This window comes from Lepidochelys olivacea (assembly GCF_965140295.1).
Source record: "Lepidochelys olivacea isolate rLepOli2 genome assembly, chromosome: 15".
Taxonomy (NCBI): domain Eukaryota; kingdom Metazoa; phylum Chordata; order Testudines; family Cheloniidae; genus Lepidochelys; species Lepidochelys olivacea.
The window spans coordinates 19,384,216-19,407,909 of record NC_140425.1 but is presented as its reverse complement, the minus strand read 5'-3'; the positions used below and the strand labels follow the sequence as shown (position 1 = coordinate 19,407,909).

The 23,694-nt window shown below is 42.2% G+C and overlaps 1 protein-coding gene across 2 annotated transcripts; it reads right to left on the bottom strand.

Moving 5' to 3' along the window:
- Positions 1–3,423: 3,423 nt before the first annotated feature.
- Positions 3,424–22,174, bottom strand: PGAM5 (PGAM family member 5, mitochondrial serine/threonine protein phosphatase). Of its 2 annotated transcripts, none has more exons than XM_084648886.1 (6): positions 21,836–22,174; positions 9,847–10,025; positions 8,080–8,205; positions 6,549–6,637; positions 5,802–5,935; positions 3,424–3,755 (listed from the first exon to the last, which is right to left on the bottom strand). In XM_084648886.1, exons 1-6 carry the CDS (start codon positions 22,093–22,095, stop codon positions 3,605–3,607), a joined length of 939 nt encoding a protein of 312 aa, XP_084505012.1. In that variant the 5' UTR covers positions 22,096–22,174; the 3' UTR covers positions 3,424–3,604. The 2 variants fall into 2 exon arrangements, with proteins under 2 accessions (XP_084505012.1, XP_084505013.1); XM_084648887.1 differs by having other exon boundaries at positions 5,802–5,932; positions 21,836–22,172.
- Positions 22,175–23,694: the final 1,520 nt, after the last annotated feature.

Below are 23,694 nucleotides of genomic sequence, written 5' to 3'. Positions count from 1 at the left end.
TTTTGATAGTTGTGGTTTTGCTTAAAGAAAAGTCTTTCAAGTAGTGTAGTTCCCTATTACATATAGTTTCTACCACACAATTAAAAATAATCTTTATGCTAGACACCTGATCAGAAACTTCAAAGGTGCCATGGGCATATGAGTAAAAAGGATAGATTATATTGGTTGATAACAATACCCCCACCCCATTGCAAAGAAAAAATAGCCCCTCAAGGAGCTTTTGTAACATGCATATGTATCTAAAGGAACCCTAATAGTAGATGGGATGGCATAGTATATTGTTATCCAACTGTGGGACCTTTATTACATCAGAGGTTGGATTAAATTATACAAGACATGGCTGTTTTGGTAGCTATTGCACACTAGAGTAAAATGACTGTTTCATACACAAACTGTACACTGTTCTGAATATACTCGTTTGGTACGAACTTCAAAACTGCACTTAATGCTTTCGCAAGCTTAATAGTGCCTTTTATAGCATTTTTGTTTGTGGTTTTAAAAGTGGCATCCACTTACATGGGAATTTAAAATGTAGTTTCCCCTCTAAGACTCTGAATGGAAAAGTATTCTAAAGGTTCTTTCTGTAGCTTACTGTTCTGGTGAAATAGCTCTGGAGTTACAGATGTATGTTTTGGAACTGTGTTTATAGGTGGCTTAAATGGAAATTGTTGTTTGATTCCCATGAGCTGAATGTTAGAAATGAGCCACTACCTTCTAACTGTAGTTAGAAGGTAATTGACCCATCATTCAAATATTATCCACACAAGTTGCTTTATTATGGGACTCTCCTCCAAAAAACCTACTATATTAGTAGTAACTTTTCCTGTGGCTATTCATTTTTGTTGCTGTAGAGGTCTGTATCAAGCATACATTTCAGTTGCTTTAACTTCTAAATTATTAAATCAGTTTCCCTAAACTTTCTGGACTGTGTGTAGTAATTATCCAATCTACCCAGGTAATTGCTTAAATATTATATACACAGACAAGTGATGCGTGTGTATATAAAAGCTGACAACACTTCACAAGTTAGTTGTACTCATCTTGATATACAAACCTTAACACTGATTACTGCATATATTTTTTTCCAGTACTTCCAACATTTGTGCCTGTCTGAGGCAGCTATGGGCCTCCAGATGATGGAAATTCCCACTTAAATCTATGATATAAGTTCTACATTCCTGTTTAGAAATAGCTTAAGAAAAACTTTGGTAAAACACAATCAGGGGATTGAGAAACTGATGCTTTATAACTAGTTCCTGTCCTTTTCTTTTATATGCTTTTTTGTATTAAAATGCAAATTTTTGGCACCAAAACTTCTAACTCTTGTTTGGGGAGGGAGAGAGCATTTTTTAGTGACAAATGCTTTATAGAATTTGCATTTTAGTCCATGTGTTTGTACTCTGTTTTAAGTAAATTTATAATACATTAATTTCATTTATTTAAAAATATAGCAATTTGTTCATTCAGAATCTTGGAAGATCTTCTAGAAGAGTCTGAAGACACTATAAATCTAAATTGGGACTGTTTTAGTTTTTAATAGTTGATCTCTGATTACGCAAAGGGTCTTTTATATGTCAAGTAAGACTTTAAAATGCTGAGGTTCTATTCTAAGTAAACAGGTAGTTAAGGTGTCATAGGTGGATGGGAATATAGATCCATGTTGTGAAACTAAATGCAGTGATATACAAACAAAGCATCTTTCTGTTAGATACTATGGTTTTGTTTCTATAATGAAATTTAATTGGTGCCTCAATTTGGGACATGAAACCAAAGGTTTGGAAAATATTTCACAACTTGAACGACTTTTTTGTCTCTTGCTCATGGCATTTTGGCATTCCAAAGAAATGCTCATGTTTGGGGGGAGAGAAATTTATGCTCCATGTTGCTCAGATCAGAGAGGGGTATTTTAATGGTACAAAATCTGTACTCTCTAAATAGGGCTATTGCCAGCTTAATTTTGTTTTATGCCTTAGTGCCAATACAAATGCTGATTTCTGTACATGTGCAAACAATGTGTTGTATGTGTTCTTGCCTTCCACCCTGCACGTATTTATGGTTCTTTCAATACTGTATGTAATGTGCTGGAATAAAGTGCACAAAATATTCAGCATTAGACACTGCTACTGATTATACAGTGGGGGATTTTCAAGATGCCCATCTATCCTGTATGTATTGGTTTCAGGCATAGAGTTGCTTTTGAACAATTATAAGGGTATGAGATCATGAGCCAATGATGTTGGTGTAGTCTTTTTAAAATGCAGAAATGTCATGCTTCAGTTCATCACCAATACACTTCCCTTCTTAGGGCTTGCAGTGGGTGTTCCAAAATGTGGTGATTGCTATACTGAAAGGTACACAAAGAGACCACTTAAATTTTTATTCAAATATTTTAAAAAGTTGATAGACAAAATTATTCCAATTTCTTGTAGTGATTGCTGGAGACAATTTCCCCCCCACCCCCTTTTCCATATACAAAGTTTTATGTTCTTTAGTAACCTGTTTCACTAAACTAAGCTATCTGTCTCTTGCAGTTGGATCAAACAGCCTGGAAAGAGTTCAGGGTTTTAACTGCTCATGTTGCTAGGCACTATTTCTCATGATTAAAACTTCATATTTGTTCTGACAAGGGAAAGGTGAGTACCTAACATGACAAACTTTTCCTGAAGAAAATGTTGTTAACATGATTAGCAGTAACTTCCTTCCCACTTATTTGCTCTTTCACCTCTTAACTCATATAGCACCAGAGTTTTTGCCCAAACTTACTACTCATGGTTGGAGTGTCAAAAGGTACATGGGCATTAACAGCATCAAGTAGGGAGTTTTTGTTAGTTCTTAAAGCTTACCTGCATAAGCCAAGCACTTGCGCAGCCCTCTACTACCTGACCAATTTGATACTGCCACCAGCCCCATTCAGACATCAGGACAAGGTAGTGTGGCTTATGGGGAAAGTCTGTCTTAACATTTACTTTCCTTCTGGAGTAAGAGGGGTAGGAAATTTCTGGCTTCTAGCTGCTTCTGTAGATACAAAAAGACTTCTGCCATTGTGCAAGGCAAGAAATATTTTTCAGAATAGGGGAATGAACATTCAAGACAGGAAGCATTAAAGTCACACTCCAACGTAACACCACAACTCTATACTTCTCTCCTCATTTCAGTATGCCTTGTGTCTGCTAAACACCTACATGTACATAACTTCAACAGGGGAAAGCATGAATAGTCATACCCCTCTATAGTAAAGGAATCAGTTCACCAAAAGCTCAACAAGGAAGAGTAATTTTCACTTTACAGGCAAGTGATGCTCTCAAATGGCTGAGCACAAATATCCTTTCACCAGTCTTTTCCCACTCCACATCTCAGAGCAGGGAGGTGTCGCTCTTCATTTTATGAAGTGATACAAGTCCATAGAACTCTGAAGAAATGTAAAGTCTTCTTTTTGGGACTGAAAAGCAGACATGAGTATGCAAAGGAGGCAGAGGGGATTAAAGTACAATTTTAAAATACCATCATACCCTGATATTACAAATAGAAATTTAGTGGTACAGTAGTTGGATGTACTAGTGCAGAGAGACTAGAAGCAGCTCCCACATGGCCATCACCTGCAGACTCAGGTGCGTGTGATTTTATCTGGAGGCATGAATCCTGTGTCTCCAAGTGTTCTAAGTGCCACTCTTCCACTAGGACGGATCACCAAGTGGGTTATACTGCCATTATTAAGGGACATCCGAAGCCAGCCTTCTGGGGGGAACTGTAATGCTCTATGAAAAGAGAAAGCAATTAGTGTATGGTTTACTCCACAAGCATATGTGAAGAATAGCATGCATCTGACAGAACTATTGTCTATCTTTTCTTCTATCTAGAACAGAACCACCCCAGTGAAGCTGTCAGCCTCCAGCATTTATAGTAGTGCTAAATATTAAAAGTAATTTATAAGGGAGGTCTCACTCAGAGGCTTGCTAGGTGAAAGGGGTCTACCATACAAAAAAGTTTGAGAACCACTGTTGTATACCAAGCAGCTCACATGCAGAATCTCTGCCTATTGCTGTCTTTGAAAAGTTGATATTGTGTGTTCAAAGTTAACATGAAAGCATATATGGCTTTGTTAATCAGTGGCCACTCCAGCAGGCTTTTATAAAAGAGTGCAACAGATTAATGTAGATTGGACATGGAAAGCTTAAAAAAACCTGTTGCCAGGAGAGCTTTGAGTAACCTAATAAAACAAGATGACAGCTGCCCTAGTGTAGAAGTTTTCAACTTTGGTATTGTGGTTACACTCCTTGAAAAGAAAGGTTCTCAGAGGAAAAGCAGCTGATCGACAAACTATATCATGCACTTGATGTAGAGGCTCTTGTTTAGCAGTCCTTTCCCAGCTCTAATAGGATAGTTTACTCCCACAATTACTAACTGAACTTGGCACATTAAATTATAGCACAACACCTGGAGACAGTATTAGAATACTATGCCAGAGTAAGACTATAGCTTTGACTGCTGCAGCTCAAACCATTAGTGGCCACAAACATCAACACCAATTAAAAAGTATTATTTTATACTGTGGCTTCCCACAGAGTGCAAAAATGTTCTGCTGCGGTAGTCAAACTAATTTTAAACTAGACGTAGAGAGGTGGGGAAAGCAGGGAGGGAATGGAGTGAAGGGGAGCCACAGCATAATTGAAGGGGAGTCCTCAGCTGCAGAGAATTGGTGGTTAGGGAAGGTTATGACCTGGAGGTTCACAGTGAGAAGGACATGAGATGGGGTGAGCAAGTCCACTGAGAACTTTAGGAAACCAGGCAGGAGAGTGAACTGGAGTCATAGGTGCATAGGAAGTCAATGAAGATGACAGGATATAATCCCCTTTGTGCAGAAAAGTAGTCTGGCTCTAACCTCAGCTTTCTTCAACAAGGAGAAATAGCACTGTTTACCTTGCCAATAAGTACTAGAGTTTTTAAAGCACCAAAGAGGGCACACTAATATAGCTCACAGCAGAGAAACACAGATCTATGGTTTTAACAGAGTATCTGCTTACTAGAATAGAATAGCATGAATGCTTTGTTGCTAGTGAATGGCAACTGTCCTGCTCACAAGGCAAATAATTTGTTAGGCCAGAGCCTGTAGAGACGAATGGTAGCTGGGTAAAGACCTAACACTATCCCTCCCCAGTTCCTGAGCCACCTTGCTGCCCTAGCGGTAAGGGTTTTTTCCCCCCATTGACATTAAATGCTTTTGGGAAATAAATTTATTTAGCTGCAGGAATCCTGAACTGCTGACACAAAGGTGCTAGTTCTGTTTTAAGGCAATATGAACCACTGGGTATGCATGTAATCAAGCTTGAGTCCAACTAAAAGCCACCTCAAAATACCTGCATACCACCGAGGCCTGCATAAAGTTAAACTTTCTATTACTCTACAAACATTTTGTATTTGTCCAAGTTTCTCTTGATAGCAGTCCACACCTGAGTTGTGCCAAAAACTAGGACAGCGTTAATGATCTGATGTTAATATAAAACCTAGAAAATCAGTCCCAATTCTCAGTACTCTGTACTAGTCTCTCATTATTAATTCAGTGTGGATGTTCAAAATTATTTTAAAATCCCTTTTTCATATCTGTAGATTAATCTTCTGATCATGTGTTGTAAGCACAGCTGCTCAGAGAACCAGGCACTCATCCCCTCCAGTCACTTCAAACCTGTTAACTGATTTCCTAGCTGTAATGGACTAGAGACAGTGCAGTGCACTAACCCAATTTAAAAAGGTTAAAGGTTTGACATTTAAATGTGCAGGTGGGTATTTGGTCCCTCATAAATTACCTGCAAACTATGTAGCGGATCACATTGGCATGGCAAACAAAAATCTCATAGCTGTCCTCTTCCTGTTTTGCATCAGCCCTATGAATATAGTTTCGGAAAGCAGCCTCAATACGAGCCCCATCTTCATAATACTGCTGATGACAAGAGAGTTTGTAAGTAGACACTGAAACAGATCAAACCAGCCATGAAGCTACGTGCACCTTCAAAAGGGGTGCTGATTTTGGCTATGGCTACACTACTGCTCAAGCTGACATAAATTATGTCGCTCCTGGGTGTGAATTAGCCACCCTCCTGACTGACATAATTTATGGCAACATAAGCACTGGTGTGGACAGCGCTATGTCAGCAGTAGAGCTTCTCCCTCCAACATAACTACCGTCACTCTCAGGAGCTGGAGTAATTAAGCCAACAGGAAAGCGCGCTCCCCCCCCCCCCATCAGCTCAGAGCAGCGACAATAGAGACCTTTCCAGTGCCGCTGTAAGCTCTCTAGTGTAGCCATAGCCTTAGACAGTTATAATTCCTTTAGGGAAAAATAGCTTAGCCTCAAACCTGGCCAAGCGGCGAACAGAACACTGCCAGGTTACTATGGGGAATTTAAAGTTATGACCAAATATTTTAAAATATAGGACAGGTAAAAGGTATGGAGTGATCCAAGGCCTAGGACATACAGCCTACAAACAAACAAACCAGTTAATTAAAGACTGGACTATGCAGATTATTTATATATATAAAAAATACAAACTTACCACAGCTTCTGGTTTCCAGTGAGATACTGGAGGGACTGGTTCTATAGGAGCTCCTTCTCTTAGCAGGTCAGTACTAACTTTTTTGACCCCTGGAAATGAAGTACACATTCAGAAAGTGAAGTAAAAGCCACTTTATAGGCCAGTTCACAAACAGACCAACCACATAATTTCAGTCAGTAAGAAAGTCCTTTTACATTTACTGCAAGTTGTGCATTTTTTCATAGTCTTTATATGCAAAGAAACTTTCAAGTTACAGCCAAAAAATTAAGTCCAAACATTACAGTCTTCTTGACTTCCCATCAGGGATTGCAAGTGAGGCTCTCCAAACTTAACATGCTTAGTTACCTATGGAGCCAAGTTCATCCCTGAAGCCAAAGAATTTGATCCAGGAACACCCTGAACACTAATGTAGCCTTGAACACTAATGCATTTTGAAGAGCTGCATTTATTATGTTGTGAATCTGAAACCTCATATATGTGGTGGTTTAGTCTGCTAGAAAATTATTATTTTAGTATAATCTTTAATCATTTGTCTACCAACTGAGACATGAATTCTTGCAGCCCTCAGACAATTAAGGTTCAGGTCAACAAAGATTTGCCTACATGTGGAAAACCACCCATCTTAATGCATATAGTTAAAAAGTGTACCTCCCTGTAATATAACCTCCCTTAGACTGAAGGGAAGTCTTTGTTCTGCTTAGACTGTTCTACATCCATAGACTGCTAATAAGATTAGTTCAAATTCCATTCCTCTTCCCTTCTCTCTCTTTTGAATGAGCCATGCCTACCAGTCAGTATTCCAAGATGGACTTACTTTTAAAACCAATAAGGTATGTCAGGTTGTCTGTGATCACTGTGGGGTTTTTTTGTTCACACATTTCAACATGAGGCATTAGAATTCATCTGGGCTCTCTTGCCATCAACCTAACCCAAGAATCCTTACCACCATCTACAGGCAGGAGTGAAACCACACCTCAGAACAGCTGCTATCTTTATCCATCACCCTTTCAGTATGCTACCACCTCCTCCTCCTCCTTTAATTTAAAGTGACAAGCACTGCACACAGCAGCAACCAGTACACACTTTCCATACAAGAGTGGCTAACCCAGTCACAACACTGTCCTGTATTAATTCCAACAGCTCTTGTAGAAATGATCATTAGCATTCTCTCCCTTTCAGCAGAGTTGCACTTCCAGACGCAGGTCTGTGGCAGTCAGTAAGCATTCTTGGTTACAAGCTAACTATTCCAGCCTCTCCTCCTAAACATTCTGAAAGTACAAAGAGCAAACTGCCAATGTCTCCTACACAGTAATACATTCAGGTATCGACCACTCAGAGGGGTCAGCTCACTCTTTAAATTGCAGCTTCATTTCTACTTCATCTTTATGACTATTTCATTTTTAAATTAAAAAGTTAATTTACAAAGTGTACAGTGGTCTAGGATATGGCTACACTTCAACTGAACACTACATGTCAAAAGGTGCAAAAGAAGCAATCATAAGACAGCATTATGCTATCAAACCCCACTTACCTGGAAGATGCTTGCTGATGATGTCGGTTGTTTCCATTGCTCTGGTCATAGAGGAGTGGATAATTGTATCAAATTTCAACCCCAAACTTGCCAGCCTGCGCCCAGTCAGCTCTGCCTGCTCACGACCTTAAGAGTGAGATTAGCTATATAATAAATTGCTGATATTTTGCTCTTTATATTTAACAAATCATCCTTCTATGCCAGCCCTGATGGTAAGTAATGCATCCTTCCTTCCAGCAGTCAATGCTTTTAGCAGCATCACCACCAAGAGACCAGGCTTGCTAGTTGCCAAGCTCCAATTCACATTACACAGGCTGGAAGGGATTTCTGTTGGTTAGGCCAGATCCAGTTCTTTTAGTTTCTGATTCTCTACTTCAATGGGAAGCACTGAAGAGAGGACCTCACCCATTAGCCACGGTCCTTGCTTTTTAAATCCCACAAGGTGAACCACTTCCTCACTGGGCCCATGCAAATAGCTGTTACTGTAGCTAGGTCTTCAATTTGCCAGTCACTTTCTACCACCCCTACATTCTAGGAATGCAGAAGAAGGAGAATTGTGTGCATGTCTGGTAGTCCTGCTTGAAACAAAGGCTGCAGATATGTTAGCTTGGAAGGAAACATGCATTATCCACTAATTGAGCTTCCTCAGATGTTACTTATAAGATGAGAATAAGTTTTTACCTACTATCCCAGGGTATTTAAAATCTTAAATAAGCATAGATGGATAGAAGGGTAGATGGTTGAAGGAGACATATGACCAGACAATTGCAGAGCCAAGAATATAAGCCAGGAATCTGCTATTCTAACCACTGTTATTGTCTCATCAGATGTGTATTTAATATATTCACACCTTTAATCAAATTTGCTCTTGAGCATGCAAATTAAAACTCAGAAAGCATCCAGATTAACATCTGGTACCATGTTTTCAGCAACTGAAGCAGCATCACATACAGAAAATTCTTGCCCTTTCAGGGAAAAAGGGTATAAAAACACCAAAGATGTTTACCACTCTTTTTTAAATTAAACAGCTACAGAATTCTAGTCAGTGCTACTTACAGTTTTTGATATCCAGACATATGCATTAGCCAAGTACAGATTAATTTAGGTATCAGTATACAAACAGATTGTCTCATCTCATCTCAACAAATGGGGGTTTATTAATGTAATTCCCTGAAGCCTCATTAGAGATAAGGATGAAGCAAGGAGCATATATAATGATTCTCTAACTACGAGCACTCCAACTGAAAAGACACACAAGAAAGCCAGAGAAAAAAAATCTAGTTAACAGCTACATGAAACGCCATTTAGTTATTTTCATCACCAGAGTCAAAAGGTGTGGCCTGCATAATAAAATCCCATATAGAAACCCATTTCCAAGACTTTAGAATCCAGAATAGTCATCCTGGGTCTTGAATTTAACTCAAAATTTCAGCCAAGGGAAATTTTAAAAAAATCTGCTGTGAAAGTTTAGCTCAAAGTCTCAAAGGAAACCAGTACGAAGCGCTGAAGCATGATTACTGCACAGGTGGCAGCATGTTTGATATATGCCTAAACATGCATTTTATTTATAGGATGGGGGGGGGGGGGGGACGACACGACAAACTTATTTTGGCCTATATATGTTCAAAGGATCCAACATCCTAAGTAGGAAGTTGGCAATAGGATCCAGAGCAGAACTGGTTGCGTTAACGTATGAGATTAGTGACAGACAAAGAACCTCTTTCTCTATGAAGCTGCACAATCAAGTAGGGTCCTAGTCGCACATACCCAGTTGTGTCAGAGTTCTGTCTTTATCAATCCGGCCATCCAAGTTGTACTGAGAATGGCGGATAAGGAATATATGTCTGGTAGCTTTTGCTTTGCAGTGATCTAGGCGGGAAGCAAGCTCTTCTTCCCCAGTCTCTTCATTTTTCTTTTTCCGGTTGATAAGAGCCAGTGGCTCACGTCTAAAAATATTAAAACAAGTCATTTTTATATGTGGCAGACGAAAATGTTACAAACAGGGACTCCCGCCTCAATTGATTTCAGTATTTGGAGGATCTAAAGATTTTTTCCCCCAATTATGTTAGCAAAAGTTTTTATCAAACATTTAACTCTTCTCTGAAATACCCCAAAAACCCATATACAACACATTCGAGTTTTACACCCTATCTAGCTGAAGCCAAGCTAGCACCACCCACCTACCTGAGACTCATGCTACCTATTAGTCAGAATATAGTATAGTTGTAATTTAGTTCTCAGCGGGAAAAAATCCCTATAAACACTAGTAAGGGATTCAGGCATGCTTTGACAGACTATTACTCCTGAGGGCATTCTGCACCAAAAAATTAAAAATTCTGCACACAATATTTTAAAATTCTGCAAGTTTTATTTGTCAATAAATAAATGCAGAGGCTCCAGCACGGGTGTGGGGAGCACAGGCCACTGGCTGTACGAAGGTGGGAGATCACCCTGCAGTTCCCCCACCCCAGGGACATGGATTCAGTAGTAAGGCTGCACCCGACCCTGACACAGCACAAGGCCTGGGCCTGCCCCAGAAACTCCTTGGGGCCCTGCCCCTCTGCGCCAGGCGCACCAGGTGTGGGGCAGACAGGCTCAACCAGGCAGGATCCAAGTGGGGAGGAGCTCAGTGTGCAGGGATCCAGGTGGGGGTGAGAGGATTCTGTGTGGGACAATCTAGGTGTGGGGGACCTGGATGCACAGAAGCTTGTTGGGGGAGGTTCCAGGTGCAGAGGCAGGGGGCTTCCAGATGAAGGTAGTTGGGGCTCAAGGGAAGGGTGTGGGGGTCTGGGTGTTGGAAAAGTGGGGCTTAGTAGGGGGGATCTGGGTGCAGCTAGTTGGTGGTCACTGGCATGGGGGCCTGGATGTGGGGGCTCACAGTGCAAGGGGTAGGGCGTGGTTTGGGTGCAGGGATGGGAGTCTGGAGGTAGGGGTTGAGATTCAGTGTGGTGGGGTTTAGGTATGGAGGGCTAGGGGGGTTCTGGATGTACCAGGTGAGGCTTGGCAGGGGTGTCTGGGTGTGGGAGGTCCAAATGCACAGGGGTTGGGAGGCTGGGGGAGCAGCTCCCTGTATAGTGACCCCTCCCCCACAGCTGAGGAGTGATGGAGGTAGGAAGCAGTGGAGGATGCTGAGCTTCCTGCAGCTGGGGGAGGTTTCTGGGGGTGGGTATGACACAGCCCCAGCCACTTCTTGCAAAGGAATAGGAAGTCCTGTCCTTTCCTGCCTCCAGCCTGGCTGAGACTAGCAGCTGATCCCGGCTCAGGGTAGGAGCCACTGGCTGCAGCATCCCCAACCCCGCAGTGATTTACCTCTCCGCCCAGGTGCCTGAAATGATGTACCTGCACAGCTAGGGAGTGGTGTGTGACTGCTCTTTCAGTTTCCCTTTGTTTCCCTGTCATAAAGTCATTTTTCTGTGGGGAAGCAAAGAAATCTGTGGGGGATATGAATTCTGCGCAGTGGTGCAGAATTCCCCCAGTAGTACTTTATGGCATATATTAAAGTACATCCAAGTTACATTCTGTTAGTTTGGAGGAGAGGAGCATAAGCGAGAGCATCTTTGAAATATCTGATTATTAATTTTACTCTTGCCTATTGAGTAGTTACCCTTGGGTTTCCACTGGAGTGTGAATGTCAAGTTAGATGGTATTTTATGCGTAGAGAAAAAGAAATCTGAATGGAATATTCAGCAAAATCTTAATTTTACCTGTCCAATCTTGCAACACCCTATTCCCTACTTGATTCTGAAATTCATTAGAGTGGGAGATCTGATTCAAACTGTTGTATTATCCATCTATTTAGTGAACTAAAATTATGAACAGTAGGTATGGCGGAGCAACACATTCAGAAACAGGACTCACAGATTGAATCAATTAACTAGGAAAACTCAGACAATGCTAGTTCCAGACAGCATAACGTCAATTTTTGCCTTATATTTGATTAACACAGAACAGATCTACATTTCTAGAAGGAAAGAAAAAACCCTTCTTGTTCATTTAGCTTCTAGCCAGTGAAACAGGATTGCCAAGAATATGCTGGTACATATCAGGTACCTGTATCAGGAAAACAAAATCATAACCTGTGTTTGTATAGACATTTAATTCTTTGTTCTTGTTTGCTAGAAGCACTGGTTAAGCACGTGTCAACAACTGATTCTCTACACCAGCTAAAAATATTTCTTGCATCCTACTCTATGTTTACCTTTTCTTTGATATGCTACTGTACTAAATTAAGACATAATTAGACATATGGCTCAATTAGTGTTCAGAGTACTATTCAGGTATACAGGAAATTCACAGTTGAGCATACACTAACCCACTTCTTAGTAGTGCAACACATTGGATGTCACTGCAGTACTTACATATGGAAGAACCACCACTGACTGAATCCCCCTGCATAAACCAGGTACAAAGGTGCAGGTAGAGCCTACAGTGGGACTGGGATCTTGCAGGACCTATTGCCATAATAGCGAGAGCAAGTAAAATGTACTTTGATGCATGCAGGATTGGATGGTCAAAAAAACCCAAACCAAACAGAAAGAAAAGGAGTACTTGTGGCACCTTAGAGACTAACCAATTTATTTGAGCATGAGCTTTCGTGAGCTACAGCTCACTTCATCGGATGCATACCGTGGAAACTGCAGCAGACTTTATATACACACAGAGATCATGAAACAATACCTCCTCCCACCCCATTGTAGGGAGAGTGGTCACTTTGGATGAGCTATTACCAGCAGGAGAGTGAGTTTGTGTGTGTATGGGAGTGGGGGGGTGAGAAAACCTGGATGTGTGCTGGAAATGGCCCACCTTGATTATCATGCACATTGTAGGGAGAGTGGTCACTTTGGATGAGCTATTACCAGCAGGATAGTGAGTCTGTGTGTGTGTGTTTTTTGGAGGGGGGTGAGGGGATGAGAGAACCTGGATTTGTGCAGGAAATGGCCCACCTTGATTATCATGCACATTGTGTAGAGAGTTGTCACTTTGGATGGGCTATTACCAGCAGGAGAGTGAGTTTGTGTGGGGGGGGGTGGAGGGTGAGAAAACCTGGATTTGTGCTGGAAATGTCCCAACTTGATGATCACTTTAGATAAGCTATTACCAGCAGGACAGTGGGGTGGGAGGAGGTATTGTTTCATGATCTCTGTGTGTATATAAAGTCTGCTGCAGTTTCCACGGTATGCATCCGATGAAGTGAGCTGTAGCTCATGAAAGCTCATGCTCAAATAAATTGGTTAGTCTCTAAGGTGCCACAAGTACTCCTTTTCTTTTTGCGAATACAGACTAACACGGCTGTTACTCTGAAACCAAACAGAGTGCAGTAATTTGCAGAAAAACAATCTTTTTTTTAAAAAATAAAGGTTTTAAAACAAATTTGAGCAAGGGATAGAAATATCTGAGGTCTATTGTAACAGGAGTTAAAGTATTTTTTACATGATTTAAGCAAGTTTTTTTAATTCTTTTAGTGGTAAAAATTGTGTCTGAATTCTATTTATATATAGACTATATTAACGGACCTTTTTGGGGGGTGGGAGGGGGATTAGTAGCATGGGGAAATCTCTCTCTCTTGTGGGATTTACAGGTGGGAGCATGATAAAAATACAAGAAACAATGCGGGAGCAAAACTGGGTATTGCGGGATGGGACAGGAGAGGGATTTAAAAAGTAGTCCCGCATGGGGTTCTAGGGGCAGGCAAAGAATAGTTCTCATGAACCCTTGTATACAGCATTATATGAAAATCTTTAGAGAACAGATATAGTCTCAACCCTGAATTTTCTTACTCTCCTAGTTTTAGGTCCTCTGTATCTTGACTGCATTCTGGAAAGAATATTTACAGAAATATGCTAACATAGTTTCACATTTCAGCATTGGCAGAATCATTAAGCTACTGCTTGAAGTCCAATATTCCCGTGGATCTGTAAAGATGTAAAAGTGGCAAATAAACTTGGGCATTTGTATCACCTGTATGCTATAACTGCATTAGCATTAAGAAAAGGAGGACTTGTGGCACCTTAGCATTGTGTGTGCTAAGCTATGCACTATAATAGTATCTGTTTAGCCAATCTATGTTCATTAGTTTAATATTATTCACATCATGAGCAGCATGTCTACCTGTTCTAGATATCAGCTACACAGGAAAGCCATTCCTGCACAAGTACTAGAAGAGTTATCACCTCTGAATCTTGTTAATTTATAGGAGGGAGGGGCTGTTTGTGCAAATTTAACACTCACTGAAGATGACAGAAAGATGTGCTGAGATCTAGACAGCCAGCTTCCCTCAAAACCTTACCAAAGTGCCTCAGTCTTGAACCTGGAAACCACCTTTAAGGGTGAAAGGGAAGTTCAGTAATCCTGGTCCATTCAGCTCTTTGCTTCTCTGCAGAGACTGTCAACAAACCTGTTGTCCAAACAGCCTCAACACTGCAGTGGTGGCTTTTACTGATGTGAACTAGATCAAAACAAAATTCAGATATAGGGAAGCAGGAGGAACAGGCTGAAAGATACTCCATTTTAGAATTACTTCATAGAATATCAGAGTTGGAAGGGACCTCAGGAGGTCATCTAGTCCAACCCCCTGCTCAAAGCAGGACCAATCCCCAACTAAATCATCCCAGACAGGGCTTTGTCAAGCCTGACCTTAAAAACCTCAAAGGAAGGAGATTCCACCACCTCCCAAGGTAACCCATTCCAGTGCTTTAACACCCTCCCAGTGAAAAAGTTTTTCCTAACATCCAACCTAAACCTCCCCCACTGCAACTTGAGACCATTACTCCTTGTTCTGTCATCTGCTACCACTGAGAACAGTCTAGATCCATCTTCTTTGGAACACCCTTTCAGGTAGTTGAAAGCAGCTATCAAATCCCCCCTCATTCTTCTCTTCTGCAGATTAAACAATCCCAGTTCCCTCAGCCTCTCCTCATAAGCCATGTGTTCCAGTCCCCTAATCATTTTTGTTGCCCTCCGCTGGACGCTTTCCAATTTTTCCACATCCTTCTTGTAGTGTGGGGCCCAAAACTGGACACAGTATTCCAGATGAGGCCTCACCAATGTCGAATAGAGGGGAACGATCACATCCCTCGATCTGCTGGCAATGCCCCTACTTATACAGCCCAAAATGCCATTGGCCTTCTTGGCAACAAGGGCACACTGTTGACTCATATCCAGCTTCTCATCCAATGTAAGCCCTAGATCCTTTTTGCAGAACTGCTGCCTAGCCATTTGGTCCCTAGTCTGTAGCGGTGCATGGGATTCTTCCGTCCTAAGTGCAGGACTCTGCACTTGTCCTTGTTGAACCTCATCAGATTTCTTTTGGCCCAATCCTCTAATTTGTCTAGGGCCCTCTGTATCCTATCCCTACCCTCCAGCATATCTACCTCTCCTCCCAGTTTAGTGACATCTGCAAACTTGCTGAGGGTGCAATCCACGCCATCCTCCAGATCATTAATGAAGATACTGAATAAAATCGGCCCCAGGACCGACCGTTGGGACACTCTGCTTGATACTGCCTGCCAACTAGACATGGAGCCATTGATCACTACCCATTGAGCCTGACGATCTAGCCAGCTTTCTATCCACCTTACAGTCCATTCATCCAGCCCATACTTCTTTAACTTGCTGGCAAGAATACTGTGGGAGACTGTGTCAAAAACTTTGCTAAAGTCAAGGAATAACAGTCCACTGCTTTCCCCTCATCCACAGAGCCAGTTATCTCGTCACAAAAGGCAATTAGATTAGTCAGGCATGACTTGCCCTTGGTGAATCCATGCTGACTGTTCCTGATCACTTTCCTCTCCTCTAAGTGCTCAGCTATCGTCAATTTGCTTGTTTCCAGCAGAAAACAATATGAGCTTAGAAGACAGCTTTCTGCTTTCAGTTTACTAAGTCAGCCCCAGGCCCTTCCAACAGCACTTATTTTTAACTTAGTTTTAGTGCATCTATTTATCCTCTATTTAGATCCCGCTCCCCTACCACACAGCTGCTTTAAGCCTCCCTCTTTCATTCTCTCACACTGCACAAAGTAACCCTCCTGCAGCTCACACAGATTAGCCCCATTGCTATCCTGCTGCCAATACCAACATTGCACTCTACCACCATAAACCTTGCCCAAATCTTCCACAAATTAGCCCTCATGGTTCTGTTTCTCCACCAGACACACAGTAATCATCTCCATCTCATATAAATCATTTTACTACTACTCCCTGTCTCAACACACACAAAGTAATCCTCCTCCTCCTGATCCCACAGCACAAAGAACAATCAATTTCTTCAGTGCATTACATATTTTGCTTCTCCAGTTAACACACATCTGTGTATTTGTTTTATGCATTTTTATAAGGAATAGTACTTGGACTCTGGCTGAATAAAATTAGTCTGGTCACAGAGAGTTGCTGCTTAACTGAACTGTGATTTTTGCGGTCAACAGCCCCCATGAGTAGCTTTAATAACATTTGATCAATATTTTGATTTGATAAACACACTACTCTACTAAATAAAGAATGAGCCTCATATGCTTTTAAAAGATGAGAGATTTCTGAAATTGTTTCCTTTTCTCCAACGGTAAGACATTAGAAAAAACATGCCCCATAAGGAAGATTCATGTCTATAATATATTTTACAGGACTACTTTTGTTCTACTAGTGAACTGTCTTATAAAAGATGCATGGGTAAGACAAGTCTGCAAGGATGGCTGTCAAAATTCATACTTGGAAAGCTGATCCTACCAAGTGTGGTGAAAAATACACAAATGAAAAACCCAGGGCAATTTTGATATATTACTACAAAGCAATTTATACCTCAGGGAACAACAGAAATATCAGTAATTTTAAGAACAAATCCTAACTAGATAGTCTAGCTCAACACTACTTCCGTATTAAACCAATCTTTAGGTTTTGATGCATAGGAAATTTTTAAAACTACTCCTAGAAGTTTGCAGCTTGAGTGGGTTCCTTTATGAACTTACTTTTTTTTTTTTTTTCCTTCAGAGACCTAAAGACCAACAAATTTAAATCTGCAACAGGGCCATTCTCTTCTAAAAGTCTTCTAAATTTGACTGGACAGGGGTTTTCTAGCAGGTGTAAGTAACAGTGCTCAGACTTTCAATTGCAGCCTGATTAAGTGACACATGCTCCTGTTTCAAAGACAGTTGTCCTTTCACCCCTTCACCTCCCCAGATCTAGAGATCATTGAGACCAATTATCTATTCTGACTGCTCTTGCATGTTGCATCTTTAAAGGGGAGAATTCCTGATGATTCACTTATTAATACGTTATTCTTAAGAGACTCAAAGAAAAATTTCCAGTACTCACTAAGACGACTTCAAGTCACACACTGCCTTTAAGAAGTTGAATCAAAGCTACTGGAAACAACTTGAAGTACGACAATTCTGAAATAAGATTTTTCCTTAGATTTTTTCCATACAGATTTCTAATTCTCATTTTCCATTAAATAGAAGCTCTCTAGGGTGACATAACAAAAGTAACATTCTATATGGAGTAGAGATAAGGCCAGTCTTATTTTAATTAGACACTTTAGTTCTTAGAGAACCAGATTTAAACCAAAGTAATAGTCCATGCTTAGTGTGATGAAGTGTTTTCAACTTTCATGTAAAAGCTTATTGGAGTTAATCTGCATTAGTTCTTACATAGTCTGCAGTTTCTAGCTTCAAAAACTAAACTCCAAAAAAGTGGCAATTATGTTTCTCTATTCCCCACAGTAGACATCCTAATTTATGCATGTGATAATGAGCAATCAAATTTGCAGAAGTAAACTTTTCCAAGAAGCACTGACCAATTGTGTGCTATGTGCGTGTATATTTAGCAACCTTAACTATAGGTTACGGCCAGCTCTAGCTGTAATTAATTTCAGAAATACACTTTTTGGACAGCCACAGTAAAAGGCTGCACTACCAGTTAGAGTCACAGAGATTGACATCTGGTCTGACCTGTATATCACAGGCCACCACCACCCAGCACTAAACTCAACAATTGAAGCTAGACCAAAGTACTCCAGCCAACAGGAAACTAGACTATTATGTGCCACAAGCATAGATAGGCAGCACCAAGGTGCACCAGTGCCAAAAGCCCACTCAATGATAGGGAAATGATTGAGATACTTCCAGATAATCCTGGCAAGTAACCTGCACCCACACACTGCAGAGGAAGCCAAAAAAAAACCCCAACAACTAAGATCACTGCCAACCTGACCTGGGGGAAATTCCTTTCTGACCTCACATAGTTAAACTCTGAGCACATGAGAAAAAAAAACAGTCAGCCAAGCACCTGAGAGAATGCTCATTGACACCTGAGAGCTCTGGCCTTCTCCATCCAGTGTCCCATCTCTGGCCATGGCTATCCCTGATCCTTCAGAGGAAGGATATTAAAAAAAAAAACAGAATAGACTGGAGATGGAAAAAAATCCCTTCATGACTCCTGCACGTGGCCATTTGAACCCTTGAAGCATGAGCTTTTAGGAACATAAAACAAACCACAAATGAGAAGCAGGGTTGCTGAGCCCAGCCTCCTACCATCACAAGCTAATGAAAACGTCCTATCACATGGCTATGTTAGAGAACTTTGAGTAGTATATCAAACAATGAAAAGGTAGTATAAAGAGCAGCTCAAGTGAATTTGTGACATATAACTTGGCTAGTCACCCATCACTACACTAAATGGTGTCTGCCCTGATAGATGTATCATCTACACTGCAAAAAATAATCCAGATCTCTCATATATTGAAAACGACATGTTTTTGTGGCAATCTACAAGTCATTCCCCCACTCTAGCAGTAGAGAGATCAACTGAAAACCCAACTATTTTCGTATCACTTAGAGGGCTCAAGTGAGATCAGAAACCCGCTTGTGCTAAGTACAGTACATAAAAATTGTGAGCTCTTTGAAGCAGGAAGTGACTCACCTTTTTCGTTATTAAAAGTGGCAAAGGGTGGGAGTAAAGAAGCATTACACTCACTTTACAGATGGGCAACTAAAACAGACAATAAGTCACTTGCTCAAGGTCACCCAGGATGTCTGTGATAGATCTAGGAACTGAACCTGAATCTCCTGAGCTCAGCATCTTAACTTACAGAGAGGAAGGATAGACTTGTGGTTATTACAACCTCTGCAAGTGCTTGTCCATTTAGAAATAGATTTTAAGTCCCACAATTGCCCAATCTTCTAGTTGTTGTCTAAAATGGTTTGCTTTCAGAGCATAGTTTACTATAGTACTCTAATTTTGGCTACTATTCACAAGGGCTAGAGTCAAGTTAGCAATCCGAGTAACCATCTGTAGCTGCTCTGTAGTCTGTGTCAAGTGATTTGGTATGGTGTCAACTAAAGTCATCACAGTAAACAAATGGCCTCATCACAAAAAGTTCATAACTGGCCCTTGTGATGCAGGTCTGAATACAGCAGCCAAGAATGGATTGGGAATAAATTGATCTACCCTCCCCACTGCAAGTAGGCCTCCATGTCAGAGAGAGGGCATACTAGTGGGCATATTAAGTTTGATTTCAGTCTGCTACAGTTGTTATATAGTTAAGTACATTGCTAGTGAAAGGAGCAAGGTTGACTGAAGTACTAGAAATAAACTTCAGTTGCACACAGAAGTAAATATGGGTAATTAATCATGTGGATTCATCAGCACATGAATTCTACAAATAGTCAGATACGCTATTTGGCCACATACCTACACACACACACACCCCAAAGATAACTAAAAATAACTATTTCAAAATGCATCATTGCTTTGAGATTTTTAAATTACATCTATCTAGCACAATCTTTAGGCATATTAGATTGGATAATGCCTCATGTTTTGATTCGAACACATTATACAATCAAAACAGCCTGCTAGGATTTTACTTTGGATTTTGTTTTATTAAACTGGAGTCTGGCATACAAATCTCTCTGGGGAGATAATTACACCAGACAGGAGCTCAATGAGCTCAAGCTTGATACTTATACTTGCCCATTTTAACTGCAAAGTATTTATTATAATGAACAATACAGATGATTAGTCATTAGCTGAATATAGTCAGTCCCCTAGAGAGGCAGGCAAATTAAGTTCATTAGAATTAAAGAAAAAAAAATCTAAATCTGATTTGCAGTTGCAGAGATTAACCAAACAGTATGTTTGATATCTGCATAATCAAAAGTTTACTATCCACAAAAGCACTCTGATAGATTCAGTCCTATATATATTAAGCCTTTTTATGATACAAGATATTAAGATAATTTTTTACACAAAATGGTTAATTTAATAAAAACCGAATAATGCAAACAGACTAATTACTGCAATTTCTGATACTGCATACACTTGGACTTCACAGTCTCCCTATTCCAAAGAATTAGTAGGATACATTTACTGAGCCAAAAAGGAGAAATGACTTGTGTACGTCTATACCATAGAGAGGACTATGAATTCCATAAATTAAAAATGAAGAAGGTATTCCTACAGAATATTTAGGCTCTATAAAGACACAAATTACTTAACATTATTAACCTCAGTATTTTAGCTTTATTTAAGTTTCGGATAATTCTACCTTCCTACAGTTCCTCCTGAAATTTCAATTACCTGAATTCACTTCCTGTTTTAAATTGTTGCATAGTTCAGTGCTGCTAAGAGCTATTAGTTGCCACAGAGAAAGTTCCACCACAGAGAAAGTTATACCTCAATGGCAGCTGAGCAGACCCCTCTATATAGTCTGTGGAGTACTTTGAGATCAAAGAGTCTAGGTATTAGTTATTAATTTCTCCTCCCACTCTGTTATGAAGTTGGTTATATATCATGTTCTCTTAAAACGCCCCCCAGTAGACCTATATTTATGTCCATCCCACAGGGGCCTGCAATAATTTCACTTTCGTTATTGTAATGAACTTATATCAGGAAGGGGAATCGTCAAATGCATCCAGTGAAGTGAGCTGTAGCTCACCAAAGCTTATGCTCAAATAAATTTGTTAGTCTCTAAGGTGCCATGAGTCCTCCTTTTCTTTTTGAGGATACAGACTAACAGGGCTGCTACTCTGAAACCTATCAAATAGAGAGCGTAGACAGCAGTAGTTGAAAGATTTATCATACGTAATTATGCCTTTTGTGTGCTATTTTTCTACGTGTAAGTCGTTTAGGTGTGGCGGTGGTAGTGGAGAGGCAATGTGCTGTTTATTTGCACCCCAATACACCAGGGGTGGCTGCATTTCCAGGGTACTTACGTAATTTAAGGATGAAGCAATTTAGAAAGGCAGGCCCGCTCCCACAGCAGCTTTTATCCAGCATCCCAGAACACTTTACAAACAGGGGCAAATCCTCCTCTTTTCAGACTGGGAAACTAAAGGACCGAGACATTAAGTGACTTGCCCGCAGCCAATCAGCAGCTGGACCAGGACTGGAACTCAGGAGAGTCCTGACTCCCTAATCATCTTCTCTCCTCATTAACAAAACCACAAGCGGCAGGGCGTGCGCGCCTCCCCCACGGGAGCCCATTTGGGGCCAGGCAGCCCCCTCCTGCAGGAAAGGCCTTTCCCCCCGACAGGGAGCGGGAGGGACCCTGGGTTCCCCCATGTGCATCCCCCCCACAAGGAAGAATCAAAGCGCCCCCAGTGGGGAGGACTGAGGGACCCCTCCGCCCGCCGGCAGCCCGTGTCGCCCCGGTGACGGGGAACCCGGGGCGCAGCCTGGAGGCCGCTCGCTGGGTCCCAGCGTGGGGACCCGCTGCCCAGCCCCCTAGGCCCCGGCCCCACCTGCGGGCAGACGCGGCTCGCTCCTACCTGTCCCAGTTGCTGTCCCAGGAGCCGCCCGCGCCGGCGGCTCGCTCCACCCAGCCCGGCGCTGCGGGGCAGGAGGCGGCGGCGGGGGGCAGGAGCAGCAGCCCGGGGGCGGGGGCGGGGGCGGGAGCTCCCGCCGACCGGGTCTCCGCGTCCCCCCCGGCGCCCCGGGCCGGCTGCTTGCCCACGCCCACGGCCGAGAAGAGCACGGAGCCGCCGGCCAGCCCGCAGGCGGCCAGCGCCAGCGCCCGGCGGAATGACATGGCCACGGCAGAGCCGGGGAGCGGGAGCGGAGGCGAGCCGGCACTTCCCGCCCCCCTCACAGCTCCGCCCTGGACGGGACGGGGCGCGGCGCGGGACAAGCTTCCTCCGCGCAGCGCACTGCCCGCTGGCCAGGAGGATGAATGGCAGGGGAGGGAAAGGAGGGAGCGGAAGGGCGGATGGTAAAGGGGGGAGAAGAATGAGGGAGAGGAGGAGGGGAAAAGGGGAGGGTAAGGTGAGAGGATGCGAGGCAGAAGCAGAAAGAAGAAGAGGGGGGAGAAGGAGGGAGAGAAGGGGGGAGGAGGAGGGTAAGGGAGGAGAAGAGGGAGGGGGAGGTCTAGAGGAAGGGGAAAGATTGAAGAAAGTATGGAAAGAGAGATGGGGAGGGTGTCCCCCAGACCATGTTATTAATTATGAGTTTGTACTGGAATATCACCCAAGAGCCCAGTCATAGTTCAGGACCACCCTGTGCTGGGCGCTGTACAAACACAGAAGGAGAAGACCGCCTTTGTCCTATATAGCTCTGTGCTTCCCTTCCCACGTGGCTGGCCGCAAGTTCGGAGCTGGTCCCTGGCCCCAGCCCTCTCCTGTGCTGACCCCCTGCCTGACATGAAGGACAGTTGTGGCTTCTCTCAGACCCTTAAGCGTTATGAACTGTATTTACATGCACAGCAGCAGCATATCCCACCCCCAGCATGCTGCACAAGCCAGTGGGAACAGTGACCAGAATATCATGAAACAGTGGCAATTAAGGAAAATAAACCAAATAGATTCTAATGGGTACTTGACTTGCATTGAGTCAGTAGGCTTGCTGACGGGATTAGGCCCTCAGTTGTGTTTCATTGTTATTTGTCCCCAGACATTAAAAACATAAGCCTTCATAGATGGTTAGAAGGGACCTCAGGAGGTCATCTAGTCCAACCCCCTGCAGGACCAATCCCCAATTTTTGCTCCAGATCCTTAAACAGCCCCCTCAAGGATTGAACTCACAACCCTGGGCTTAGCAGGCCAATGCTCAAACCACTGAGCCATCCTGCACAGGTAGTTCCCTGTGCCCATATTGAGCGCCAATGAGACTCCACCTTGGTGCAGGGGGTTACCCACACAGAGATCATTGCAGAAAAAAAGCCCCAATGTGAGTATCTCTGGGCTAAATTCAGTCCCAGTGTAAAAGCAGGCACCAATCAGTTGATCCCAATAGATTTGAGCTAGCTTACACTGCAGTGGAGTGGATTTGTTGCTTAAGAGCTACAAAGGAAGTGGGTTTAAATAAACCATGCGACTCAGATACATTTTAAAAAAAAAATTGTAGAGTTGGAGATAAATTGTCTTGCACATATAACTGGCCAGTACCTACCTCCCTTAGTTTCCTGACAAACTGTTCAGCTATCAAGCCCACATTTCTCGGTTGCTTATTAACAGTGCACTCCTTTCCAAAACAAATTGTGCTCCACAATTATCTAATAAATATTAACTGAGCCCTAGTACAAGTTCTTTTCCTTGAATCAGGATCCTTGTTTAGTTCTGTCAGTATTACAGTGTGCTCAGGCATAGGACAACCAAACACGGAAATTAACCACGCACATATTGATATCGATGCA